Source organism: Pteronotus mesoamericanus, unplaced genomic scaffold (genome assembly GCF_021234165.1).
Source record: "Pteronotus mesoamericanus isolate MK-2021 breed Mesoamerican mustached bat unplaced genomic scaffold, CSHL_Meso_final contig_78, whole genome shotgun sequence".
In the NCBI taxonomy this organism is placed as follows: Eukaryota; Metazoa; Chordata; class Mammalia; order Chiroptera; family Mormoopidae; genus Pteronotus; species Pteronotus mesoamericanus.
Window position 1 is genome coordinate 14956981 of NW_026555258.1, and position 27468 is coordinate 14984448.

At 44.4% G+C, this 27468-nt stretch overlaps 2 protein-coding genes across 5 annotated transcripts in view; one reads left to right on the forward strand and one right to left on the reverse strand.

Moving 5' to 3' along the window:
* ASTN2 (astrotactin 2) overlaps window positions 1-27468 on the forward strand; it is an 807209-nt gene that overhangs the window by 717639 nt on the left and 62102 nt on the right. The window lies entirely within an intron of this gene.
* LOC129079321 (ubiquitin-conjugating enzyme E2 A-like) lies at window positions 11388-12387 on the reverse strand. Of its 2 annotated transcripts, none has more exons than XM_054584481.1 (2): window positions 12243-12387; window positions 11388-11596 (listed from the first exon to the last, which is right to left on the reverse strand). In XM_054584481.1, the coding sequence occupies exons 1-2, from the start codon at window positions 12385-12387 to the stop codon at window positions 11388-11390; spliced, it is 354 nt and encodes a 117-aa protein (XP_054440456.1). The 2 variants fall into 2 exon arrangements, with proteins under 2 accessions (XP_054440456.1, XP_054440455.1); XM_054584480.1 differs by having other exon boundaries at window positions 11388-11669; window positions 12226-12387.

Here is a 27468-nt window from a genome sequence, read left to right on the forward strand (position 1 = left end):
GGGAGGGAAATTAGACGAGTCTCCATGTCCACTCACCACCTGCGACGAGCAGAGTGTCTTACCTCTTCCTGCTGGGTTTTTCTCATGAGAGCTTATTAGGAATAAGTGGTTCCCTGTTTAAATAAAAGGGTTTGAAAAATACATGTTTTCTTAGATCACTTTCAGCTGAGACACTCACTCACTCCCCATATACACGCACATCCAGAAAACAGACACACAAACACGGGCACGCACAGTGTTCCCTAAGAAAATAAGTGAAAATGAACAAAACATATTTTTTTCCTAGTAGGATGCCTGTTTTAGATGATAGATTAACTGACACATGGGAAGGAAGTTGACTAAAAAAATGCTTTTCTCACTTACCACGCCTTCACACATTCCATGAGGGAAGAATCTTAGAATTTTTGGTGTTATGAGAGTCCAGTGGGCCAAATCTGAGAGAACAGGAAGCAAAGTGTTCATGGATGCTTTGTCTTTCTGAAATTTATTACAACCAAGGATATGTATATAAATATGTATATGTGTATATGTATATGCATATATGTGTATATGTATGTGTAGGCATATATGTATATTGTATATGTGTATATTGTATATGGCAGACTGTTTCAAAATCTTTTGGCTTTATTATACGGATAGGGCTACAAACTTAGACGTCATCTTTGAGTTTTCTCTGGCTCCCCTCATTCTGCGCAGCTCTTCCTATTTCCTGAGAATCTGAGGTGGGAAGGCCCTGCTCCCTTCACCCTCAAACTGGTTTCTTAGCCCCTCATTTTCTACTCTTCAGCCTCATTTACCTGCAGTGGTCCAGGGAGAAGGGAGATCTAAACTAGAGGGATGGTAGCGAGGACGGAGTCGGAGGGATGCTGACAGGTAGATTCTATGGGAAAGTGGAGATGGTGATGGCGTGTGTATGTGTGTTTGCATGTATGTTATGCCTATGTCAGTGGTATGTCTGTGTGTTACATGGATGTGTGTGTGGCGTGTATGTTTTGTCTACGTGTGGGGGATAAGTGTGTGTGTGGGTTCGTGCACGTGTGCATGTTTGTGGCGTGCGTGTGTGTGTGGTGTACGGTGCGATGTGGGGTGTGCGTGTGTATGTGCGCTGGAGGGTTGCTGGAGAAGCCTGAATGGGCAGAGTGGGTATAGGCTCTGAGGGCTGAGCCAGGACCACTAACGATATGGCTGTTGGGGCCAGTTTCCCAAATGGAAACTCATAGAGGAGAAGAAGCAGTTCTGGAGGGAAGGAAACATAGTAACTGATAGAACTAAGTCCCAAAAGAGTTCAGAGAGCAGCTTCAAGGACCTGAGCCCCATGGGAGGGGCTGGCCTCATAGAAGTGGAAGGGTGCTGTTGTCGTCTTGGTCACTCCTCCCCCAGTCTAGGGCCCAGAGGCAACAGGACAGGAGGAAATGATGGGTGAGGGCAGGAGGAAGGGAGAAGACTGAGGAGAGGACTTTGATCAGGGACTGGGCCAAAGCATTTTGCAATGTGTGGTCCATTTACATAACAATCACCAGGGGGAGTATTTTAATAATGCACATTACTGGGTTGACCTTAAAGCTACTGAATCAGAATTTCTGGGAATCATTATTTTTTATACACTCCCCAAGTGATTCCATGTCTACTAACCTTTGAGAGTCACCGTGGTTGAGGATCTCCTTGGGATGATGAAACCAAATAAGCATTTTCCCAGAGGGCTCTGCAGGCCCATGGAGTGCCCCTTCTCTGCTCCCCACTGCACATCCCAGCTTTCTGTGAGGTTGCAGAGCGGCAGGTTTTCCCTGAGTGTGTTCCCCTTCCCTTATGCCCACAGTTGGGTCCCCTTGCACCCCAAGACTGCCATGTGCTCACAGTGGAGCCAAGCCTGTGTCTCTCCCTGCAGGCACAGAGCCCTAGAACAAGACCAGGCACCTAAAAGTCAGGAGGGTCCCAGTTTGAACCTACCCTGGCCTTGGCCCAAGCTACCCTACACGGGATAGGTTCGCCCTCCCATTTAATGGACAAGAAATTCTGTCTGGCGCACAGTGCTATGAGGAGGAGGAAATGAGATCTTGAATGTGAAATCACTTCAGAACTGCCAGCCTCAGTTTCCCGATCAGTGAAAGAGCATTAACAGCATGCTTGCAGCTGCAGCCTTGCAGGGTTCATTGTTGATTTCTCTTCTTTCTCTCCTGATCATCTCCTCACTCTCGCTGCTGGGGGTGATGCTGCAGCTACTCTAGGAGGTGAGAACTGATACCCATTTTGCAGGGGGGGACGCTGTGCCCTACAGCACATAGACAGCAGGTGACGGGGTCTTGATTAACACTCAGGTCTGCCCAGAGCCCACAGCTCTTGCCCAGAGATGTTACATAGATGTAACTCCGGTCGCCCAGGAACTTTCAATTCTGTGGTCTGGTACAGAAGTCCAGGATGCTCACTGTTGCAGAGGAGGGTCAGGGCATGGGATGCGGAATTACAGGAGAAGGGAATGACTCTGACTATGAAGAGCTGAGAGGGCCATTTGGAAGGAGGAGGTTTCACACAGGGAGGTTTCATGTGAGATTTTAAAGCTAAGGAGCGAAGGTGGGAGGTGCCCACTCACATTTGGGGAAGTGAATGGTCTTACCCCTAGTGTGAAAAGTATAGAGGGGAATGGAGAGGAAGGAGCTATTACGGGAGCAGATGTGGCCTCGAATGCCATGCTAGGTAGGTTGTCTGTGGGGAGCGACACAGCAGTAGCAGTGGGCATCAAACAGAGGCCTGTTTCGGAGTTGCCTGGCTGTTAAGTGGGGCGGGAGCACGGGGTCTCCTGCCCCATCTGCTCCCTCCCCCTGGCCAGAATCCTCCCGTAAACGTTGTAGGGTCCCCTCTGCTGGATCACCTTGCAAAAGAGCATCCATCCTGTCTGCTGCCTGGATTGAGCAAGAGGCTGGGAGTTGGGTGAGGAGGCAGCAGTGGTAAGTCAGACCGCCCCCACACAGGCTCCAGCCGGGGCCTGGGCCCCCGCTGGGATGGGAGCTCTTGCCCAGGTTCCTTTGGCCAAATAAGTGCTGTGCAGCCAAGAGTGGCTCAGAGCCGCCCTGACTCATGGGAACGATCCAGGTGGCGCATGCCCTTCTCGTGGCTTTTCTTCCTCCTCGATGTACCGCTCTTTTCTCCTCTTACCTCCCATTCTTTTCTTTTACTTCCTTTTCTTTGTCTTCCTTTTTATAATCTGCCCTGGTCTGCCTTTCCTTCCTTCTTTACTCTCAGCTTCTCCCTCTCCCTCCTTTGGATCCTTTTCTTGTCTACATTTTGTTATTTGTAATGTGACTCAGGCGACCCAGGTTTAGACCAGGCTACCAGTGACTCATTAAAAGGCTCTAGACTCACCCCTTCTCTCTTGGCCTTAATTTGCCTGTGTGTCCAGTGAGGCAGTCTGATCAGATGGTAGTTTGAAACAAAGAGCCATCAGGATTTCCCTCCTGCAATTCTCTGCTTCTACTCTTTTACTTCTTTCGTGGAATTATTAAATGACCGAGTCCACAAGGCTCTCAGGATTCATTTAGGGTCATGGATCTAGACCCTGGCTGGCTGCTGGAATCAACTAGTGAGCTAAAAACTGCTGTTGCCCAGACCCCGGACCAGAGCCATCCAAGGAGAATTTATGGGGGGTGGGACTCAGGCATTCCTTTTTTAAAGTTCCCCCGGTGATTCCCATGTGCAGCCAGGGTGGGGAATTACTGATTTAGAAACTGCCATAGTTTAAAAAAAAAAAAAAGGAAGAAGCAAACACTGACTTTGGGTAAAGGTGGAGGAAATGAGGCCCTGCATGGGGAAAGGAACATGCCCCGTGTCACAGGGTGTGTTAGTGCAGACAGAACCAGAACCAGGATGCCGCCATTGAGCAAATGTCACCGCCTGCCATGGGGCCAGACAGGAGAGCAGCCTCAGACTCTGCCAGAGCCTGGCTGAGAGGCAGGGCCCCGCCACGGCCCCATTAAGCCAGGCGTGCCTTACGGGAATCGCTTCTGGCTCCAGCTTAGAAAACAAACACAGTGCTTTGGTTTTCTTTGGCTGTATCCTGAGGTGGGAGAGCTAGGAGGAGAGCACCTGAGGACGCAGGTTTGCTGCTCTTCTCCCAGTCAAAGTGCGGCTGCCAGATGGGGAGAACTGGAGACAGGTGGGCAGGGCCACTTGAGAGGTGTAAGCTGGGGAGTGCATGTCCCGAGCAGCTGCCTATGGCTGCCTGAGAATGCATCCCACACAGGAGATGAGGCCGGAGGGGTGAATGGGGGCTTGGAACCTCAGCTGCAGATAAACCTTGCAGCTGGACCTGTCCCCAAGCATATTCTTTCAGGTGTATGCAAACCTCACTCCCTTGTCCCAGACGATGGTTGTAGTGGAAGAAGATCTCGGTTGGGATCTTTGTTATACCTTCTGTTTCTTGAGAGCTCTCTACATGCTAGCATTGTGATAAGTTCTTTATAGATGATACTCACGTGGAGTCTTCACATCTCACTGGGATAGGTATGATTAATTGGCCCACTTCACAGATGAAGAAACAAGATCGGAGAGACGAAGTCCACTGGTCCAGGCACACAGCCCTGCAGGTACATAGTAGATGCAGAACTCAAGCGCAGGTTTGCCTGGTCCAAAGCTCAGCCCATCCGCCACTGTGCAATTGCTTTCACATGGATGAGTAGACCTGGGTTTGATCTCCACTCCTCTAAGGATCGTCCAAGTGTCTGTAGGCAAATTAATTGACCTCCCTTGGCCTCAGTTTTCTCCTCTGTAAGTTAATGCCTGTTCTGCCTATTTCACATGACTGGGGTAAAGATCAAATGGCAGTTGGATACGAAAGTGGTTAGTAAACAATAAAGAAATATACAAGGTAAGGGATTATTGCTATTATAGCCAAACACAGCTGTGTCTACATGCAGGGAACCACCATCACACATACACCTGTCCATACTTGTGACCTTGGCCATCTCTGGCAACCTCTTTGGTTCCCAAGGACTCAGGTGGAGGAGTAGAAGGGAGGAAGGCAATAATAAGAACCTGTTTATAAAACACCACATCCCTCAGATGAAAGCTTCTAGATAAATATCATGGCACCACATAAATAAAACCTAAATGAAATAATATTATTCTTATCCTCTCCAGCCAGCATGGTTGCAGATGTTCTCATTGAAGCTAAGGGCAGCTGGGTGAAGTCCAAAGAGCAAGGGCTTCTGAGTTAGTGTGACTAGAGTTCAACTCCTGCTCCTTCCATGTGCTGGTTGCATGGACTGGAGGCTGGTGACTTAGCCTCTCTGAACCTTAGTTTTGTCCTCAGAAAGTTGCGAATAAAATGCATCTAATACATGGTTGGTACAAACAGTTCAACAAATGCCTGTACATATCTCTGGAATAGGACTCATTGCACAAGATACTGTTTACCTCTTGATATGCCTGTCTTCCCCATGCTTCTGTGAAATTCCAAAAGGCAATAACTGTGCTTCATTTTGAGTTCAATTTTATTTTTTTAATATTTTATTAATTTACTTTTAGAGAGAGGTTACGAGAGGGAGAAAGAAAGAGTAAAACATCAATGTGGAAGAGATACATCAGTCGGTTGCCCCTCACATGCCCCAACTGGGAACCTGGCCTGCAACCCAGGTTTCTGCCCCAACAGGGAATCAAACCAGCAACCTTTAGTTTCATGGGCAGGCACTCAGTCCACTGAGCCACACCAGCCAGGACACTATGCTTCATTTTGATATCATGGGATATAGTCAATCAATGTCACCTCCCGTTCTTCTTTAGTTCTCACAAAGTCACTCCGTCTTTACACTCCCAAGCCAAAGCTCAGACCCACGCCTGTCTCTAATTCAATATAGCAGTCAACTAGAGCAAGGAGCATGGAGCTCAGCACTCTGACTTGTTGAGATGTTCAGGCTCTGCTGCTTGTCACTTACCTGATATTGGGCAAATCAGCTCACATCTCTGAAACTCAGGTGCTCCATCTCTGAAATGGGCACAATGTCCCTCCTACACACCTAAATCCTTGCTAGAAGGATCAAATATGATCCTACCAGTGAAAATACTTTGTGAATTATAAAGCATTTGGAATGCAGAAGGGAATGTTAAATATAATGTGAACTCACTATCAGACTGATAGATCTGACAGTGTCATTTCTGCTAGACTGTGGGCACCCTACACCTGAAGTCCTTTCCCACCAACATCTAAGCCTCAATATCTTCAGCACTTTGGGTCGGAAGACTCCGGCATGAGCCCCATCCCTGCTGTTCCCCAGCCACTCTCATCAGTGTGTCCTTGCTGACCTCTCCCGCACTCTGCAGTCGTGGAATCTGAAACACAGCTCACCTGCAAAGCCAGGAAACCAGAAGTTGAGCCTGACATCGTACTCTGGAACTCAGCTTCTGGAAACTGGAGAGGTTCCAGATGACAACAGCCATGAGCATTCACACTGTGAGCACATTTCACTTCTCAAGGACAGAACAGGGACTCGGAGAGATGCAAGTGGCTTTTCTAAGGCCGCTCAGTAATAAGGTCTATTTGGCAACAGAGTTGTGTCTTATTTGTCTCTTCACCCCTACTGGCTAGCACTGTGCAAGGCCTGCACCCCGTATTCAGAAAACGCTTGCTGAATGCATCCTGACGCTGACTGCATGTGAATTTGCTTAAATTTCTTTCCCTGCTAAACATTGATGATTTTGAAATTGGACTTTAGGAAAGATTCCATTTGTTTATAAAAATCCTTAAACCATGGTTTTCACATATGTTACTCAGAGCGTAAGGGATCTGTGGCTAGAACTCAGGGGACAGGGAAAGCAAGCTGTGCAGTGGGCATAGCCGAGGGGGGGTGAAGAGAGGTGTTGGGTGCAATCTGATAGCCCCCCTGCCGTCCGTTCTCATAAGGATGTATATATAAGGGGTTTCAGAAAGGTGAGTTCTACTGCTTTGAAATGTTTGAAAAAATGACTGGTTGAAGATAATGAGAAAGAATTGGAATATTCCAGATTAGGCACTGAGGATGGCACGATGTGGTGTATGTGAAGACTCGCATTGGCAGTTCATTCACGTTTCGGTGGTAACACTTTCTATAGAAATCTTTAGGCACTTGCACAGGAACATGTGTGAAAGTTACAGACACTCACTGGCATCTAGCCACAGCGAGGGGTTGAAACTCCAGGCCCTCTCAAACTCTCTAGCCCACAGCCCCAGGCAGGCAGCCCCCTAGACCAGGTCTGGCATCCCTGGCTGAGAGTTGGCACGTCTGGAAAGTTGACCCGTCTCTGGCCCAGGAACTGCTGGGGCAATCCAAGAACATCGCTGTCCCAAAGGCTGCAGGGGAGCGGGGCCCGTCCGAGTTTGTTCAGGTACACAGGGAGCTGGTGGCTGGGCCAGGAGCAGGGTCCCCACCCAGGGTCTTCTGGCTCAGATTCCAAAACAAGCTAGGAGGGACATTTCTGCTCTGGAAAGGGAGATGGGGGAATCCTTCTGAGGCCTTTTTATACTTCATGACTTTTTATGTCCTTAAGACAGCCACAAAAAATGTCTCTCAGCTGCATCTTCTTTGCCACTTTTCCCACTGATTTGGCTTCTGGAAAATTGCTGGTGTATTTGCGTCTGTGGTCTAGAGGCCTGGCCCCTGGTGCCTAATCCAAAGTGCGACCTTTGGCATCAAAAGTATAAGAGGTCTGTGTGCCCTTACAGTGTTCCAGGGCAAACTTCTAATACTCCTAAAAAAACTAATCAACTGAACGAGCCGAGATCAGAAGTGTGTAACTATCAGGAATGTGGTAGATTTCATGTCGAAAGTACAGGAAATCTATGTAAAGAGAGGAGCCTAAATTATCCTTTCCTATTAGACCCGGAGGGCCTGTGGGTTGCCTCTGGTGTCCTCCCCCTCACTATCTAGGGGCACTCCATTCCTCATGCAGCTTTCTTACATCTCCCCGGGTGGTGCATATTCTTTAATGTGGTTGCCTCAGTGCAAGTTTCAGGGTTGATTCATCGTAGACTGCTAGAGTGTCAGCCAAAAAGTGCCCTTGGAGAGTTTTGAGTGCAACCACCTTAATTTAAAAACAAGGTCCTTTTTGGCACCTTCCCCCAAGTACCTCTGCATGGAATTTGATGTTGTTAACCCATTCCCTGTTCTCTCTGTAAGAACTAGACGCCATTGTGTTCTAATGGGGGAGACCACAGAGGAGGGATCAGTCAGTCATGCGCTCCAGGTCACATTGGCTTTGTGCAGGGAAGTGACAACGTCTGAACTCCAAGCCCTCATCAGTGCTTGTCCACTGGGCCCTGTGGTTCAGCAGAAGGTACCAAGAGGAATCTCAGAAGCATCATCTTGACGTCACAGATAGCTCTGGGGCCAACGGGTTTGTCAGCAGGTCCCACCAAGGAGTTGGGAAGCTTCTATCGGCTCCAAATTCACATGAGAGAAAAACAAAATTCCATCATAATGTTGACCATCTGTGGATGAGGAGGATTTTCAAGAGAGGCCACTGGAAAGGAGGGTGAGGAAAATAAAGGCTTAAGGGAGCATGATTTGAAAGGGATCGCTGGTCAGCTAAGTGACATAGGATACAGCGTAGCAGTATGTTATTCTAGCTCGCCGAACAATTTTAAGCTCCTTTGTTTTTAATCTTATTTTATTGTGGTAAGAACAGTTAACATGAGCTCTCCTCTCTTAGCAAATCTTTAAGTGTACAACACAGTATTGTTAACTGAAGGTACTTGCTGTACAGCAGATCTCTAAACCTTATTCACCTGGTAAACTTAAGACTTTAGGCCTGTTTATCAGTAACTCCCCATTTCCCCTTCCCCCAGCCCCTGGAAATGAACATTCTGTTCTCTGTTTCTATGAGGTTGACTATTTTGGATATCTCATGTAAGTCGAATCATGCAATATTTGTCCTTCTGTCACTGGCTTATTTCACTTAGCATAATGTCTTCGAGGTTCATCCATGTCGTCACGTTGCAGAATCTCCTTTTTAAACATTGAATAATGCCTCATTGTATATATAATCCACACTTTCTTTATCCATTCATCTGGTTATGGACATTTAGGTTGTTTCAATATCTTGGCTATTGTGACTCAAAACCACAATGAGGTATCAACTCACATATGTCAGAATGGATATTATCAAGAGAACAAAGAACAGTAAGTGTTGGCAAGGATGTGGAGAAACTGGAACCCTTGTACACTGTTGGTGGGAATGTTAAATGGTGTAGCCACTGTGGAAAACAATATGGAGGTTCCACAAAAAAACTAAAAATAGATCTGCCATATGATCCAACAATCCCACTTCAGGATGTTGAAGAAATATTAACACTCCTATGTTCCCTTAAGCTTCTTTTTCCTTTATAACAATCTGTTTCAAAACCATGTCATAATTAACTAAGGAGTGTATCAGCCTTCTTTTATTATGGTATAATCCTGAAACCCATGAGTATGAAAAGCTCCCCTCATTTCCTTCAAATCTTTCTTATGTACCAAGAAAAAAAAAGAAAGAAAAAAAAAAGGAAAAAATAAGAAAAAAAAATAATGGGATGGTCCTTAGGATGCATATTTAGTTGAACCAATAGTCAATCTAAATTAGTTCCAAAAAGCAATATTACTGCCCAATACAGATACTATATGACTTTTGGGGGGGACATTTGAAAGGTAAACATGAAGGTTATTTCAAAAAGAGTACTCGTAAAACAGCACTCTGATGAATGAGACTGATGATGGTCTTTAAGAATTTCAAAATGTTACCTTTTTTCCCCCGGAATCTGTAACTTGGCTTCGTTCATATTTTTCTAAGTTATTCTTACAGTTGACAATAAACTTACATTTTTCCAATGATCTCTAGCCCAAAATAATAAACATTAACTTGAAATGATCTCATTGTAAAACAACTTACTAAATTGAAATGACGGGACTTATTGTGCCCCCTTATAGACAATGGACCTTAGAGGATTTACCTTATAAACCACTAAAACTTTGTCATCTTCTTACTTTATTAGGAGTCATATAATAATGTGTATTAGCCTCTATTATAGTTTCTTTTATAATATAAATTAATAAAATTTTTTAAAAATTATTTTTACTTACAAGTTTCGAAAAATATACAGTTTTACAAGCATTGTGCAAAAATAGATTTAGAAGTGATAAATACACAAAAAGTGACAATGAAACATTTAGACAGAACACAAGCCTTGTTCCACACTGCTACTTAAATGTACTGTCTATTTAAAAGTGTAAGTATCCAAAGAAAGATCGCAAACATTGACTTTAAGGTCCTTATAATGTTGAAAGGGAAAAGGAAACTAAAGTATGCAGCATTATCTCAGGATTTGAGTGGGAAAGACTTTGCCACAGATATGCTCCTTTCATTGGGTTAATTAAAACTCTAAAAAATGAGGGAAGATTATAAATTTGTTCATCTAATGTAGCATGGCACCTTTAAAAAGATGAAAGGATCACCAACCTTTTCTACCTTAAAAATTAGTGATTGTTTGCATTCCTCTGCTCCCACACCTCTTTAAAAAGCAAAAACACAGAAGACTTCCAGTACAGTCCTCCCTAGGTATCCATCAGTACAGACACAACCATCAGAGGCATAACTACCAAGTACATGTCAGCCACAACACATCGTTTCCACACCCCTAACCCGGATATTTTAGCTCTGTGGTTGGTTGAATCTGTGGATGTGGAACCTGCGGATACAGTAAGTCCGAATCTTAGCCTGAGCGTGCCCAGTGAATATCTTGCAAGGAAAGGATGTGTCAGTTACTACAGCTGCTGTACTCCTTTGGCTGAGTCCTTTAACATTCTTCTTCCTACCAGTAAAAACCATCTTGTAATTCAAATTGGTGAATTTTAGCTTAGAGAAATAGCATTTTTAACTTTCATCTCTCTTTTAAATGGATGTTTACATGGATTTGTTTCCGTGTTTTCTATAGGCCATATTCCAAACATTTGTGGCTAAATCCAACACAAGTGTTTCAGCCAGGAAGAAGCATTTCAGCAACCATTTTGTTAAAAATAACATCCTGGTCATCAAGCTATGCAGAAGCACCACTTCTATAACAATTAATAAAGATTAGTGTAAAGTACAGTAACAAAATACTGCCCTAAAGCTGGAGATGAGATACAACAGAAGAGGAATTAAGCATTAGTAATTCTTGCACGTAACGTAAGGACAGTACATTTGATCTCATAGAGGGTGTTTTTTGATGTTCAAGGAGAAGATAGGAATAGGAAAAGCTTGGGGAGGGAAGATGGAAGCAGCATAATAAGTATTTGCTTTTAATGAAGTGAATGTAATGACACTGAAGAATAGGAAGGTGACAGACACATCAATATATATTTTTCTTATGCCCACTCTCTTCTTTTGCTGCACCCAAGTCAACAAACATTCTAGGTCTGCTCTACTGTCACAGAAACACGTTTTTCATATCCCTTCTTGTTCTCCTGGTACAGCGTAGCGGCCTGGCTGCTGGCTGGACTGTTGGGACTGGGATTATCCAACAGAGACTGTGAGGATGTTAAAGTGGAAGACACATCATAAGTCAGACTCCAATGATTCTGAAGTATGTCCAGACATATACTACTCTCTGTATAGACATTCAGATGCAACATCTTAGAGACAAATCCAATTGTAGGTGGTTTATTTGGGCATACCTCAGTGAATTCCATTGAGTTGGCCAAAAAGTATATATGGTTTTTTTCTGTAAAATAAAAGTCACCTTTTTCATTTTCACCAATTTTATTGATTTGGATATTTTGAGTATGTCAGCCATCTCCCATGTGGCATACTGTTGATCATTCTCAATTAATCTCTCAATTTGATGGCTATCAACTTCAACTGGTCTACCCAATCATGGAGCATTGTCCAGCCAGAAATCTTTAGCACAAAACTTCACAAACCACTTTTGACACGTTCAATCAATCCCAGCACCTTCTTTATTAATTGCACAAATCTTTTCTTGCATTCTAGCTGTGTTTTTTACCTTTCTTTAAATAATAAAGCATCATATGCCAAAATTATGGCTTGTTTTCTTCTATCTTCAATATTAAAATGCTACACAAAAATTTACCAATATTGATAAGGTTTTTTTTTTTAAAGTGTGCTGATATGACAGCTGTCACAATACCATCTAGCAAAAATTTTTTGAATGACGTTAAAGACAACGAAGTGCTATTAGAGCCATCTTACGGAAGAACCAAACGAACTTTTTGGCAAACCCAATATTATAAGCTTACATTGTCTATCCTCAAACGAGATCCCTTCAGGCCCCAAAATGACCGCATCCCAAACCATTATGTTCTTGGACTGAGCCCCACTGACTTCGGCTGGAGGATCCTCCTGTAACCTCCTGAAGTCCCACACGAAGCACCACTGAGACAGAGTAGACATACGAAGGGGATTCCAAAAATCCAGAATTATCTTCTGGAGAGCAGGTCCCTTGGAGTACAGGCTTTTCCCTGCTAGGTGAGTCATTTGGGAACCCATCTGTATCAGTGTACCAGCTGCCATTGTTGTGAGGAGCTGTATTCGGCTGAAGTTTTTTGAAGGCTCTTTCAATGTGTTTGCCCATTTCATGAGGGGTGATTTACCAGGGCACCTGCCTACACCGCACTGAGTGCTGAGCAGTTTTTGACCAAAAATGGCATGACACCCATGCTTCACCTTCCATATTCACTTGATTTTGCCCCAAGTGCCTTTTTTTTTTTGTTTCCCTGGATAAAAAAAGTACTTGAAATATTATGCCAATGTGGAATAGGTGAAAGAAAGAAAGAAACAAACAAACAAGAAAATAGCAGAAGTACTAAAAGACATCAAAATCGACAACTTCAAAAACTGTTTTGAGCAGTGGAAAAAAGTCTCGATAGTTCTGTTGCATCAAATGGAGAGTACTTTGAAGGTGACTGAAGCTCTAACATGTAAGAATAAATACACAACTTTTTATAAATAAATTCCGGTTTGGGGGGGTTCCCCCCTTGTATCTGGAGCAGAGTCAGGGTTGGGGCATCCGCCGAGGTATCAGGCCCCAGCCGAGGGCAAGGAGGTGGAGGAAGCTGAAGAAGCCGAAGAAGCCAGGGAGGAAGCATCCAGAGGCACCGTACTGCCCTTCTGAAATCGAGGGTCTAATAAAACTTTATTCCCTGGACCCATGGCTCAGTTGGTTTGAGCACCGTCCTGTGCACCATAAGTTTGCAGGTTGATCCCTGGGCAGGGCACATTCCTGGGTTGAGTGTTAGATCCTGGTCGGAGAAGGTACTGGAGGCAACTGATCTATGTTTCTCTTTCATATTGATGTTTCTCTCTCTCCTTCTTCTTGTCTCTTTAAAATCAATAAACATATCGGGCGAGGATTCAAAAAAATACTTTCTTAAAGGCAAATTATAAATGTTATCAAAAGACAAGGTATTTTAGGAAAAAATGTTTATAAAAATTTACATGTAAGGATGTTCACAACAAGGAAAGAAAAGAAAATCATTATGTATTACTGTTGAAGAAAGAGAGTTACAAAATAGTACATGGGATATCTTAATTAAAGCGCTTCTGGCTATAGCGGTGTGGATATCTTTACCAAGAAGGAGAAATCTCGTGAATCAAGGAGACACAGGAACAGGGGAGTTATTAGGAACCGCAGGTGCTATTCTGTCGATATTTTGGAGGTCCATCACCTCTTGCCTCGGTTTATGGAATAAAGCCACCACCTCCGGCCAGTGTTTCAGCCAGATGCTGATCTTCCTAGGATGTCGGTATTGCCAGCTTTAATTTCCAGGAGAAAAAAATATGATTGGGCCACCTGGGGTTACTTAGGGAAACCAAGGCTAAAACAGTCCAGTGCTAGGTGTATTGGGACCAGGGTCAGAAGTAGAGTTACAGGCTGGGCAGGATGGGTAGACTGCGCAGTGTCTCATCTACTGTGGATTTCGTGTGTGCATGCATGCATGTGTGCATGCATGCCATGTATTTACTCAAGCAGCAGTGAATGTAAGGTATATACCCAAATGCTCTCACGTTATTACAAGGTGTTTTCTTTGTGTTAGGTCTGGCAGATTTATATTTCCATCTTTTAAATTTTCTGTAATAAACATGATCTTATTTTTTAGAATAAGGAAAACATTTTAAATTATGTTTAGTAGAATTAATTTTCATGATGGAAAAGGGTATTGCACATTTATTATAGAATGGAAATGCAGAAACAGGAACAAATAACTCAGAATTACACCAGTATGAGACGAGCAGAATTTCTGGCATATTTCCTTCCCAGACAGTGCATATTCTTTATATAATGGAGAGCATAATATATTTTTAAATTTTTTCTACCTTTTTGTTGTTGTTGTTACATGGTAAAAGCCGAATCTTTCTTTATAGTGTTTGCAAACACTTTAGTGTCTGTGTAGTGTTTTATAGTCTAGGCTTTATTTACCATTTCTCCAGTGTTAACATTCAGGCATTTCTAATTTCTCACTTGCTTTGGAGACTGCTAAAGTAAACATGGGCCTTTGCATTTTAGACACAAATAATCTTTCATAAAGTCTGGTGACTAAAAGGAATCCTGGAACCTACTAAGAAAGATTTACTTTTCTGACGGAGCTTAGAAGCCAGTCTCTTCTCCCGTTGTATTTCTTTCTTTTCTCTTATCTCCTTCTGCGTTCCCGCTGAGGTTACTGCTGTAGATGTCCTGCTTGGTGCCCTGCACACTGAGCATCAGGAAGCCACCTACAAGCTGGACACTTACACCCCACGGAGAACTCATCCAGGGGCGAGCACTTTTGCCCAAGCAGCTGGCTGCGGTGGCAAAAACAATCTGACTACAGCCCCAGACTTTTCCCTCTTATTGAGTTATTCCTTTCACTCTCAGGTCTCTGGGGATCTGGGATCCAGAGAGGAGTAAGCAATGAAATGTACAGGTAATAAAAAGAAAGTTACAAGAAATCATTTTACCGTTCTCTCTCAGTGTATTTCTTTCAGTAGAAGGTACAGACAGATGTGACATTTTCCTTTTATCCTGATTTTTATCCTGTGATCTGGTGTAGGATCTAATGAATGGTGAATTTCCCACCAGACATGAATAGAAATTTAAAGTAGAAATGGGATATTTGAGAGCCAAGAGCATCCTTAGAAATAAATCCACTATAGAACTATGAAAGTTTAGGAATGGAGAAGGTATGTGTTATTTCATAGCTAGTCACTGACTGGAAAAAATCAGCCTGAAGTAGCTGAGACTTAAATACGTATTTCATTGCATCGAGATGCCATTGATTTTAAGAACTACTTTATTTTAAATGCCATTAAGAAAGAAAAGAAAATGCTGCCAACTGAACTATAACCCCAGGCTTTCTTAACCAATTAAATTTTTAGGTTTATTGAAATAGCTCATTTATTCTGATTACATTTTTGTAATACATCATTTTTGTGGTATAAAAGTAAAATAAATGTTCACATATTATGAAACTTCTTCACATCCAGCCTCTCCCTTTTCTGAATCACTTTTTGACTCAAGGTCATTGAATTCTGGGATTTTGCATATACCATTGTCCCCTTTGCTATCCAAAGGATTAGCTATACTGTACTTCTTTCTTCTCCTATCATAGTTTTCTTTTCTTTTTTTTTTTTGACAGCCTTACTGAGATATAATGTATGTACCATACAATTTGCCTGTTGATAGTATCATTTTTAGTACATTCATAGAGGTGTAACTATCACCACAATTAATTTTAGGACATATTTAACACCCTCAAAATAAACCCTTTCCCCATTAGCACCGACACCCTTATTCCTCTCATTTCCCCAATTCTAAACAGACAGTAGTAGTCAACTTCTGTCTCTATGGATTTGCCTATTCTTGACATTTCATAGAAATGGAATCTTACAATATGTGGTCCTTCGTGACTGGCTTTTTTCACTTAGCATAGTGTTTTTTGAGGTTCATCCATGTTGTACCATGTATTAATACATCATTCATTTTTATTACTGCATTTTTTAAAAGAAGACTCCATTATTACCTCTGGAATTTTTCTTCAAATTTTACTGCCAGTACTTTTCTGATCTTACCAGCAGTTGTCAGGGAAGGATGTCAGCATATGGGACTCATGTCCCTTTCACAATTAGTTCTTGAGTAGTTTGTATACTGAAAGATCAAGGGTTGTCTGTATCCAGCTGACCCACCAGGAATGACACCCAAGTTCACACACAGTGGTTTCTGCCACCTGGATAACCGAAGCTATTCCCACCTCATCATCACTTGTAGGACACATGTGAATTTCAGATATATCGAAAGTACATGTTTTAGGAGTAATAAAGCATGGGATATATCTTTAGTATTTTCCTTAGATCAGTGTGAAGTAAGTTTACTCTGAGTTCTAGCAGACACAGAGACCTGGACACTCAGACCAGGAACTGAAGGAATAGTTGAAGTAATTAAGTCAAACACCAGAGCCAGAGCCTAAGTCCCCTCCAGGTGCATAGTTCTCTGTCCTTGGGCGTGGGAATCACCTAGAGAGGGCTTTTCAATATGAAGTCACAGGTCATGACTCTGAAGATCCTTTTCCAGTAGGGCTGGTGTCAAGCCAGAATCTTTATTCCCCCTCCCTACCTCCCTCCCTCCTTCCCTTCATTTTAGACTCTAATTCAGGACTGGGAACCACAGGTCTAGCTCATGCCTGAGAGGTCAGCCAGAGGCATCCTAGTCACCAACCAGGAGGCATTGTCATAGGGTGAGGTCAGTAGAGAATTCGGAGCATACAGATCTTGTTTCCAGTTCTGATACGGCCACTTAGGAACACTGTGATCCTCGGTAAATTACTAAGCCTCTCTGAGCCTCAATTTCATCCTCTGTAAAATGATAGCAGCCTAGAAAGGTGGTGGGCGTAACTGCGGAATCACATGAGAGTGCCTCATGTTCACACATGACACTTCTCCCAGTCCTAGCTGCCCTGGTTCTGGCTTTCTCCAGCTTGGATCATGACCTCCGCCCCTCAGTACCTATGACTTGAAATTTAATTTTTTGATTCTTTCCTAGTAGGCTCTTTCCCCTGTGGCAGCTCCTTTGATTCTGTGGTAGTCAGATAGTCACAGGAGTTCTCTGCTTTTACTCATCTGCTGTGGACACTCTTTCCAAAGACTGAACTGTCTTTAAAACTGTTCACTGAGACTTTGCTGGTTTTTCTAGCCTCTGAGAACTTAAGGGCAGTGGGGTTCCATCAAAATTATTCACCCCCTCCCCCAGGGCTTCCCTGTGTGTTTGCAGTTCCTGATGTCCCCACCACACATGCATACTATACATGCCAGTCTGTCTCGCATGATGTACATAGGGGTCCCAGGCAGAGAGAAAATTTGCAGTTGTCTGAGATGTGGCAGAACTGTCATATGAATGTGGAGTCACCAATGTAAATGTGTGAAACCAAAATCTCAGTTATGTTTGTTTCAACATTGTGTAAATAAGGAGAAATGTTGGTGAAAAAAGAGTCTAGATAAAAGGAAAAAGCACCTAAGAGCAAGCGGAGTGGCCCTGAGCCACATGTCAGACAGAACTTCCACAGTTGTTGCTGTGTTTTAGCACAGGTGGCTTTGCATTTGGGACATAATACAACCAATGAAAAATGGTTCTTTTTGAAGACTAAAGTCTAGTAGGCAAGCAGACAAGGAAATAGATAAATGCAATACAGCATGATAAGTGTTTTCATGGGACAGAGTGTAAGAAGGAATGGGAACACAGATTATGCCCCTAACCCAGACTAGAGGATGGGGTTGAGGCGAGAAGGTGGCTCTTCTTATGTTAATAAGGAGTTATTGATCAAAACGCTGCCCTCTGTCTTAACCTTTCATCTGGGCATGATTCTGATTTTCTGGTTTTATAAATGAAATAAAAATACCTATGCATTCATTCATATATATGTATACATACACACACACATATGCACGCACGCATGCTTGTGTGTGCGTGTGGTGGCTGTGGCATGCCAGGTACTGTCCTGGGTGCTGGGTAGTCAATGGCCAAAAGAGAAGTGGTTCCCATCGCTGCGGGTGGAGATGGTCAAATGCAACTGAGAGACAAATCAATGTGCATACATAGACAATTCATGTTGTGACAGGCTCTATGAAGGGAACAAGTATATATTATGAAAAAATATCAAGAGAACCCTAATTGAGGCGATAGAGAAGGGGTCATTCTCATGCTGAAAGAAGTCTGCTGTCCTGTTTCCTAACTCCTGTTTAACTCGTTCATGTTTTTAATTATCATTATGCATTTATCAGACATTTTCTAATCACTTGTGATGGATCAGAATTGGATCTGAGAACCTGTTATATATGTGTCAAGGCCATGTTAACTGTGTTTTTTTAATTGGAAAGGTGTTGTTCATCATGAGTACTCCTCTCCAGGCCAGACAATTAAGAAGGGGTACTATCTCAATGTTCTTTGTTAGTTGAGAGATGCAATATGTTAAAAACAGCTGCAGCTATGGGCAACTGATGATTGGCAGCTTCATCATGACAATGCACCCGTTCATGCACATGTCTCTTGCAGAGTTTTTTGGCAAAACATCAAATTACCCAGTGACTCAGCCATCCTACAGCCCAGATTTGGCACCCTGTGACTTACGGCTTTTCCCCTAAATTAAAATCACCTTCGAAAAGGGAGAGATTTCAGACCATCAGTGAGATTCAGGGAAATATCATGGGGCAGCTGATGGTGATTACAACAAAGGATTCTATGGAGTGTTTTGAATACTGGAAGAGATGCTGGAAGAACTGTGTGAGGTCCAAGGTGCCTACTTTGAAGGGGACTGAGGCGTCATTGTCCTTTGTACAGTGTTTCTTTTGTATCTTCTTCCATAAATGTCTCTATTTTTCATACTACAAGGCTGCATGGCTGGGTACTTTCTAGACAGATCTCATGTAATTATTACTCTCATATTACAGATAAAGGAAGGAGGGGCTTTTAGAGTTGTCCACGATGTGGCACACATGCATGTGGGAGGTGCACTTATGCAAACCTGAGCCTTCTGATGCCTCCTCCGTTGTGTGAATGAAATTAGCACCTAGTAACAGGTCAAGAGAGGAGAAGGAATGCAGAGGGCTGTGGAGGGAGATTCCGATCCAGAGGAGCTTCCTAGAGAAGACGACATTGAGCTGGGCCTTGGAAATGAACGGGATTTCAGTGAGGGGGACTACGCTGGTGACAGGCAAGGGGCTGGGGTGAAGTGGTCCACCAAGTTGAGGGAACAAAAGCTGAGGTGTGAAATTGTGAGCTCTGTTTGCGGATGAATCCAGACAAAATGGTTTGTGGAGAGAAAGGGTCAGGAATAAGGGTTAGGTCTTCATTGTTGAGGGTGTCTCTAAAGAGATTTGGTTTTTTTTTTCTGAGGCCCATGATGAATAATTAAGGACATATCCACAGGGAAACTGTATGGGAAGAGCTTTCCTTAGGGTGGGCACCCTGAACAGGATAAAGGAAAAAGAAGCAAGAAAGCTCACTTGGCACATGGAAAATTCTCAGTTCTTCCTTCTGCCACAGCTGCTGAATGCGGGTGGCCTGCTTTAATAAATCTATTGTGCCTACTGCCCTGGGCTAACACTATCACTGAAACCCAAGGGCCAATGGTAGAGATGAGATGAATAGCTTTTGGATACATGTTTTAATCTGATGCTTGATTTATTAACATGTTACAGTGGCCATAGAGGGCAGAAAACATCGGTGGTGTTTAGTGTCTCATGCTGGACAAGGGTGGAGCAGGTGAGGAAACTCCACCCCTTGAGCTGGGAAGCCACCTACCCTGTGCTCTGCCACAGCCTCCTCCTCCCTCAGGCCTTCCACCTCATCCTTGCCCTCCATTGGGAGGGCCCCATGCAGGGGCATGATCTACCCCACATATTGTCCACATGTGTTGCAAACACTGCTCCCTCTCAGTTCTCTTTATCTTGGAGCTCATGCAGTCTGGAAGTTGAAGCTTTTGGAGCAGAGTCGCCTGGGCCACTTTGAGGCAGGAGCAGGCGCATCTCCACAGAGAGGCCGGGGACCTTGGCCATGGAGCCCTGAAGAGCGAACGCCTGCTTTCATGTAGCAGTTGTGTAGGGTGGCTCACATCCTAGCAGACTGGACAGTTACTGCCCACCCTTTAAAGCTGTACAGGGGTTGACAGCTTTCAAAGTGATTCTGCAAATGTTCTTTTTCCTTTAAGCTCAGAAGATCCCAAAGAAGTAGGGGTTTTCATGCGTGCTCGACCGATAAAGAAACTGAGCCTCAGGGAGTCCAAGGGTCATTCTACTAATACAGCAGGAAACCTGGGACTGGAACTGATGTCATCATGCTCTAAACATAGAGCTCTTTCCATGACACCACGCGGCCTCGCTGAGCCTAGTGCAAGGCGGTAAGGGAGAGGTGTTTCTGGCACCTCAGCACGGAAGGGAACTCTGACCACATTTTCCCATGGAAACATTTTCACCCGCGGTGGTTAAGATCAATGGCTCAAATAGTAGAGCCCTGTGTTTCAGCCATGCCCTTGCCTTCTGGTCAACTTAGTTATGTTTCATGAAGCGCCTACCAGGCAGGACTGTAACATAGTGAAAAGACACTTTTTCCTCTCTGGTGAAGAATGCAGACATTGGGGGAAGTCACTCAGAAGTAGGAACCTCACCCTTTCTCCCCAGAGGGAATCTCTTTTCTTCTGACCAGGCTGTACAACCTGTATTAGAGATATTCTGTCAATGAAACAGGGAGGCAGCATCCATGATAGTTAACGTTTGGAGTGAACAGACTTTAGTCCAGATCTAAGCTATGTGATTTTTAAAAGCATTTTGGCCTTTCTCTCCCTGCTGAAAATCCAGCTAGCACTGGCCAAAAATATATTCCATGCGTATGCTGCCCTGAGACAATGCTTTCCTCGTGGAGCTCGGCTCTGACTCTCTGCCTGCCTTGTGGAGGGCTGGTTCTCGTTATGGGAGGCTTTTGAAACAGCAAAGTAATAATTTGTGAAGTAAGGCCCATGAACTGCTTGGTTTAGCAAATTATTACTTTAGAAAATAATATTTGAAGCAGGCGTCAAAGGCCTGGTTAAAAAGGAAGGGCCATGTCTGCCCAAACCAAACCTGCCAGCCACCTCATCTGAACCTCTCTTCTGCCCCCGGCCTCCTATATGTTCACTCTTAGAACCCCCCTGAAGAATCATCATTATCAACATCATGAGCCTTCTGTTATTTAGGGTCTACTTTGGGCCAAGGACTGTTGAGGCCTCTCTTCATAATTATTGCCTTGAATTTTTTTTTTAAGATTTCATTTATTTATTTTTAGAGAGATGGAAAGGGAAGGAGGAAGAGGGAGAGAAACATGCCTGGCCCAAAAACCCAGGCAAGTGCCCTGACTGGGAATCGAACTGGTGACCCTTTGGTTCACAGACCAACACTCAATCCACTGAGCCACACAAGCTAGGGCAATTGCCTTGAATTTTAAAGCCATGGAGTTGGATTCTCAGAGAGGGTTAGTAACCCACCCAAGATCTCTGTGTTGTTTTTTTCTGTACCATGCCATTCGAGGAGGCTGTGTCTGCTCTGCTGGTGTCTATGAAACAAGAAATTAGCCTTCTTTTGGAAGTGAGATGCCCTAGAATTCATGAACTTGTTTTTTCTTACCCATTATTAATACCTGTACCAGCATAGCAAAAATATCATGGTTTAGTAGAGAGACAACAGAATTTAATGGAAGACAGAACTAAGTTAGCTCAGGACTTTACTTGCTATATGATGGGCAAGTCATTCAGCCTCAGTTTCCACATCTCTATGATGGGAGCCGTCCTTGTCATCCCAGGTCTTGTCCACTTCCTTCTCTCTCCTCTGCTTCCTCCTTCCTCATCCTGTTTATAGTCATAAGGCTCTTCCTCACGGTGTTGTTATGGAGATTAAATGAGATGGTAACTGTGAAAGAACTGATAAAACCTGTGGTGATGTTGATGGCATTTATAAGGACAATAGTTCCTTTTTGATCCGCAACTATATTAGCAGCTGCCTCCAGACAAGGTTTGAAGACAGGAGCCTCATTTTGTTTTATCACTCAATCCCTGTCCCTGCGTCTTAGGCTCTGTTGTCTGAGTCTGAAGGAATAGGCATCAGGAGCCTTGGATCGCAACTTCTGCTTCCACATGACTCTCAGGAAGGATGAAGTCAATGCAAGATTTACTGCCCTAGACATTTCCAGGAGCCTGACTACTAGTTATAGTTCCACTTCCTTTTCGTCCTGCCCAAGAAGTACTACTTCATTGCAAATAAGTATGAGGGACAGTATTATAAAATTGTCTATATCACTTTTTCTCAAAATGGGGTCCTCAGAGCAGCAGCAACATCAATGTCTGGGAAATTCTTAGAAATCTAAATTCTAAATTCATCACAGACTTGAATGAATTCATAACTCAAGAGGCGGGGCCTCGCCACCTGTGCTTTAACAAGAACCTCATTCTGGATTGTTGACACATGAGAAAATTTGAGGACCATTGGTCTAGATCAATGATTTTCAACCTGTGTTCCGCAGCACGTTGGTGTGCCGCAAGAATTTTTAAAACATGCAATGCCCGACTATTTAATGAGAGGCACTGACCTTTTTTCCCTTAGATTGTTGAATAAAAAGATGAGAACAGCCAACACAACAATAGCTGTCCAGTGTGAAGGAATCAAAATTATACCTATTCTTTTGGTCAGATCAGCAAAAAAATGTAATATTTTTTGGTGTGCTGCAGGATGTTAGTAAGTAGTTTATGTGTGCCTGGAGATGAAAAAGGTTGAAAATTGCTAGTCTCGATTATCTAAAAAGCCAAACATTCTTAAATATTTTATCATCATTATTTGTGAGTAATAACTTCTGATACCTGATGCAGAGGGTCACAGCACCGTGAGTGAGGACTGCACTGCGTCACAAAGTAAGCTGCACACATAAGAGCCACGAGGAGGACTCAGGTGGCCTTTGGCTGCAAGTAATAGTCACATCAATTCAAATCAATTCAAATAATAAGAAAATGTTTTATCTTGTGTAAAACAGAAGTCTGGAGATGGAGTGGGTCTAAAAGCAGCATTTCAGAGTTCCAGCTCTGGTTCTAGGTCACGCCCTTATTTCTGTCCCTAACCATATACCAGCACTTCCCTCATGCTGGCAGTGAGATGGTTGCCTGGTGCTGATCGCCAGATGGATGCAAGGCTTCCAAGCATTATAATCAGATGTGTCCATGAGAAGAAATGGACTCTGTCTCTGTGTTTCCATCTCACGAGGGAGAGGAGAGCTTTCTCGGAAGCCATCGCTCACACTTGCCCACACCTGGCTCAGGTACCCACCACCAAAGCACCATTGCCAGACAACCATTGCTTTACGATGTCAGCTTTGCCGTATTGGAGGGGTCAACCCCTCAACAAAATCTAAGTTCTCTCACAAGATATAAAGGGGGAAATTTAAGATTTATATTGATGTCCAAATGGGAACTGTGTGAAAAATCAGCTTCCCAGCAAATGTGTTTAAAGTGTCTGAGGCAGAGGAGAGAGGTTGGGGGAGGCACGATGCTGCCCGAGGCTGAGCCCCACACTTTCTCTCACTGCCTGGAAGACAGCACCTAGGAGATCTTCACAACTGTCCTACTCAGCTCTTGCACACCACCTCTCCCCAGTGCCACGGCTCTGCCTTTTGTTTTCCTCCCAGAGCTTCCTTCTTTAGAAGCAGCTCCGTCTTTGCTCTCCAATCTCCCCTTATCTCATGAGTGGCGATGCTGAGGAAGGGTCACTGGAGAGGAAGTTTGCGGAGCTGGCTCCATCCAGGCCCCAGATCCGTCATGACAGCGCTTACGCCTCACACTTCACGTTGTGGCAGGTCAGCCCGCCTTTCTGGTCCTTGGCTCTCCCCATCTGTAAAGTGAAAGTAAGATCATCTGCTCAGATGTGTGGCTGTTAAGAATCAAAAGAAAGTAAGAAAAGGAAAGGGCCCTGCAAACTGTAAAGTGCTGTGCCATAGGCAAGGGTGTCAAGGACGCTTCCATGATCAGGTCTTCCCAATGGGGGTCTTTGGCCTGCAGGAACACGCATGCGTGTGTGCACTCTCTCTTTCTCCCTCTCACTGAACATGTGCGCACATGTACACACACACACACACACACACACGCACGCACGTACCCCACTTTCCTACCTCACAGGTACTTTACTGCTCCTGCTGAAGGGACACATTAAAAGGGATTAGAGTTCTAGAAGAGCAAGTGGAGAGGAAGGCGACCTTGGCAATGCCATTCCCATGTACGAGTGGGTGGTATCTGCCTCGTTGAACTCACCTGACACCATGGGTCCCCACAGCAGCTCTCAGAAGACTCTGCTACCATCTGTGATGCATAGGTGAGAAAACTGGGGCCCAGAAGAGCTGTGAAACTTGCCCAGGTTTATATGCTAATGAGGTCCCTGGGAAGTGAGGTGGGACATGGGATGGGAAGGTGGTGGGGATGGGTGTGAGTGAGCGTTATGAGGGCGTATGGTGACTGAGTTTGCAGATGGACAGAAAGAACCTATCAGACAAGTACATCAGTGTGGACAAAAGTACCTCTGTGGGAAGGTGCCAAGAATGAGACAATGAGAGGAGTGACTCTGGCCTGGGAATTTATTCATTCGTGTATTCATCCCTTCATTCATTTATTCTAAAAATATCTTGAATATTTTCTAGGTGCCTACACTGTGGTAGGCCCTGGGAATATTATGTCCAGAGGGAGAAGTTTCAAGGGGTGCATTTCCTACCGTTGACATGGTCATTAACATTTAAGTTCCATAGAAAAGTCTGGCTCGGTTCTAATTAGGCTCTGCTTTGATCCTGCTCTGTGACCTCAGACAAGTAATTTTCTTTTCTGTGCCTGTTTCTCTGTCTGGGAAAGAGGAGATTCATGTTAATAGTTTCTAAGGCCCTGGCTCTGCTTCTAAGGACATCAGGTGACAGCACCCCAGCTCTGCATTTGAGATGGACAAATTATTAAGAGCCTGGATTGCTCCCGGCTCTGATCTCAGCACTGTTGTTCGCTGTCTCTATGAGTTTGAACATGAGCATTGACCTTGCACCTCCATTTCTTCAAGTGCAAAATGAGCACAATTAATTCCAACTTTAGGTGTCTCTGTGATGATTAAAGAGCTGCAGCACCAAGCGCAGTACCCGCAGAGGTCAGAGCACAGCCCAAGTTCAATGCCAGGTGCCTTTCCTCTCACTGACCTTAGAGTCAGTGAGTCCCTCCCTCCCCCAAAGGACTTGGCTGTCCCAGGAGGCAAGTGGAAACCTCGGGGTAATAACGTGAGCCATCACGTTATTTCCGCGGAATAATTGCTCTGAAAGGGTAATCGGACTTCTCCCCCCTGACTCTCCGGAGCCTTGCGATGGCGATCCCTTCCTGCCCTCTTCCCTCCTTCCCTCAACTTGATACCCATCCTTTCCTCCTTTGGACTGCTGGTAGCTGGTCTGGGATGCCAGTGCGCCGCTGCCTGCTCACAGCCCAGGGCCAGTGCTCTGGTTTGTATATAGGTTGGCCTTGGCAAACCTGTGTCTGGGTGAAGAACACAGGGGGAGATCACTCCGAACACCTCCATGCCCAGTGGCCTCTCACCTAAACAACAGAACCCCAGGTCACACCCATGGCCCCATGTAGACTTGGAAGTGAAGGGGAACAATAATTGGAAATACAACTTGGTGAGATAAAAAGAACTTTGGAATTGAGTCTGACAGCTCACCTTGCCAGTCGCTTACCAGTGGAAGGACTTTGGAGCTCTTTCTTTAACTTCCCAGGCCTCAGTTGATGCATGTGTAAAATGGGAACCGACCAGAATGCCAGCCTGCTAGCCTCTTGGTGTTTTGTGTGGAACTATGAGTTAACTCATTCAATACCTACTTATTGAGCACCTGCCATGCACCAAACACTATTAAAAGCCAAAGAGACAGCACTGAACAAAACAAAATCCCTCCTATCTGTGGAGCTTATGATCCAGTGGAAGTGGGGAGGAATGATGAAAAAAAAATACAATGAAAGGTCAGACAATGGTATGAGCTGGAAAGGAATTAAAAAGCAAGTATAGGAATAGAGGTCGGGGGATGGCATTTTATTTTTATTTTATTTTTTAAAGATTTTATTTATTTATTTTTAGGAAGAGGGGAAGGGAGAGAGAAAGAGAGTGAAGAGAAAGACTGATGGGTCGCCTCTGGTACACACCCTGATCAGAGATCGAACAAGCCAGGCATGTGCCTTGACCAGGAATTGATACAGTGACCTTTCACTTTTGTGACACGATGCCCAACCCCCTGAGCCACACGGGTCAGGGGCAAGGCAGGGGTGGCGGATGTCATTTCAGTTAGGGTGACCAGGGAATGCCTCTCTGATAACCTGACTTCAGAGTCATTGAGGAGGGGCCAGCAAGGCGCGAGCGCAGGGGGCTCGAGCTGCAGGGGTAGTGGGGCCCTGGCTCACTTAGGTCTGGTAGACCATGGTAAGGCATGGAGGGATATGAAATGCCCCGTGCACTGTAAAGTTCTAGCCCAACGTGAGCGCCCTTAGCCAGTAGTCAGTTCTCCTTGCACTGGAAACAACCTATTTTTACGCAAGGAGGGCAGCACTGGGCCAGATGGTTGACATCACATTAGGCCTTGACAACAGCCCGTCAGAGTGGGAATGCTGATTTCCCCTTGACACAAAGGATGCTGAAGACAGGATGTCCAAAGGCAGCACTTTGCCTGTTGTGGCAGACTCCTGGCTTTGACTTTGTTTTGCCTTGCCCCCCCGCCCCCATCTTTTTTCAATCTTGATGACTACCCGTATTTATTTTCATCCATTGGGTGGCTGGTAAGGGAGAGCTGGAAGCAGAGAGGCACACTGGGTACCAGGTTAAAACTCGGCTGCAGTTACCATAGAGTCCCCAGAGCAGAGACTTCATGAATAACTCATCCAGGTGGCTCCATTCATCAACCTCCGTGTGGTTAAAGGAATGAATAGACTAGATCCTGGAAAACACACAGAACGAGAAGTCAGAGAGCTGCTGTCATTCTTGGCTGGTGCTTCCTGTGATGCGACTTGAGTCAGACCCGTTCCCCTGGCTGCATATTGACGCCCTGTATACGAAGTTGGGTCTGTTGAGCTGGGATGGCCCGCAGTGAGGATGCAAAGCATTGCAGTCTTCTTCAGAGGATGGCAAGGCATCTCTGACCTCTGCCCCTTCCTTGTAAAACTCAAATCTCAGCTACACAATTGGCTGCATGACCGTGGGCAAGTTACTGCCGCTCCAGGAGCCTTGATAACTTCACCTGTAAATGTGGGGAAATAGCTCCTAGAGTTCTTGTGAAGCTGGAATATGATAAACTGCATGAAGTCCTGGGCACAGTACATAAGGGATTGTGAATGCTCAAATAGTAATAATAATTATAATGATAAATTACTGTTAATAATATTACTAGTTGAGAAAGCAAGGCCAAAATGCAAGCGGTAGTTAGAGATGTGTCCCACT

Excerpts from the sequence above, each read along its gene's own strand:
- LOC129079321 (XM_054584480.1), bottom strand. The coding sequence starts at position 12,387 with ATGTCTACTCTGTCTCAGTGGTGCTTCGTGTGGGACTTCAGGAGGTTA. Across the intron at positions 11,670-12,225 it reads AGGATAGACAATGTAAGCTT|TCAATGGAATTCACTGAGGT; the intron begins ATAATATTGGGT and ends TTTTTGGCCAAC.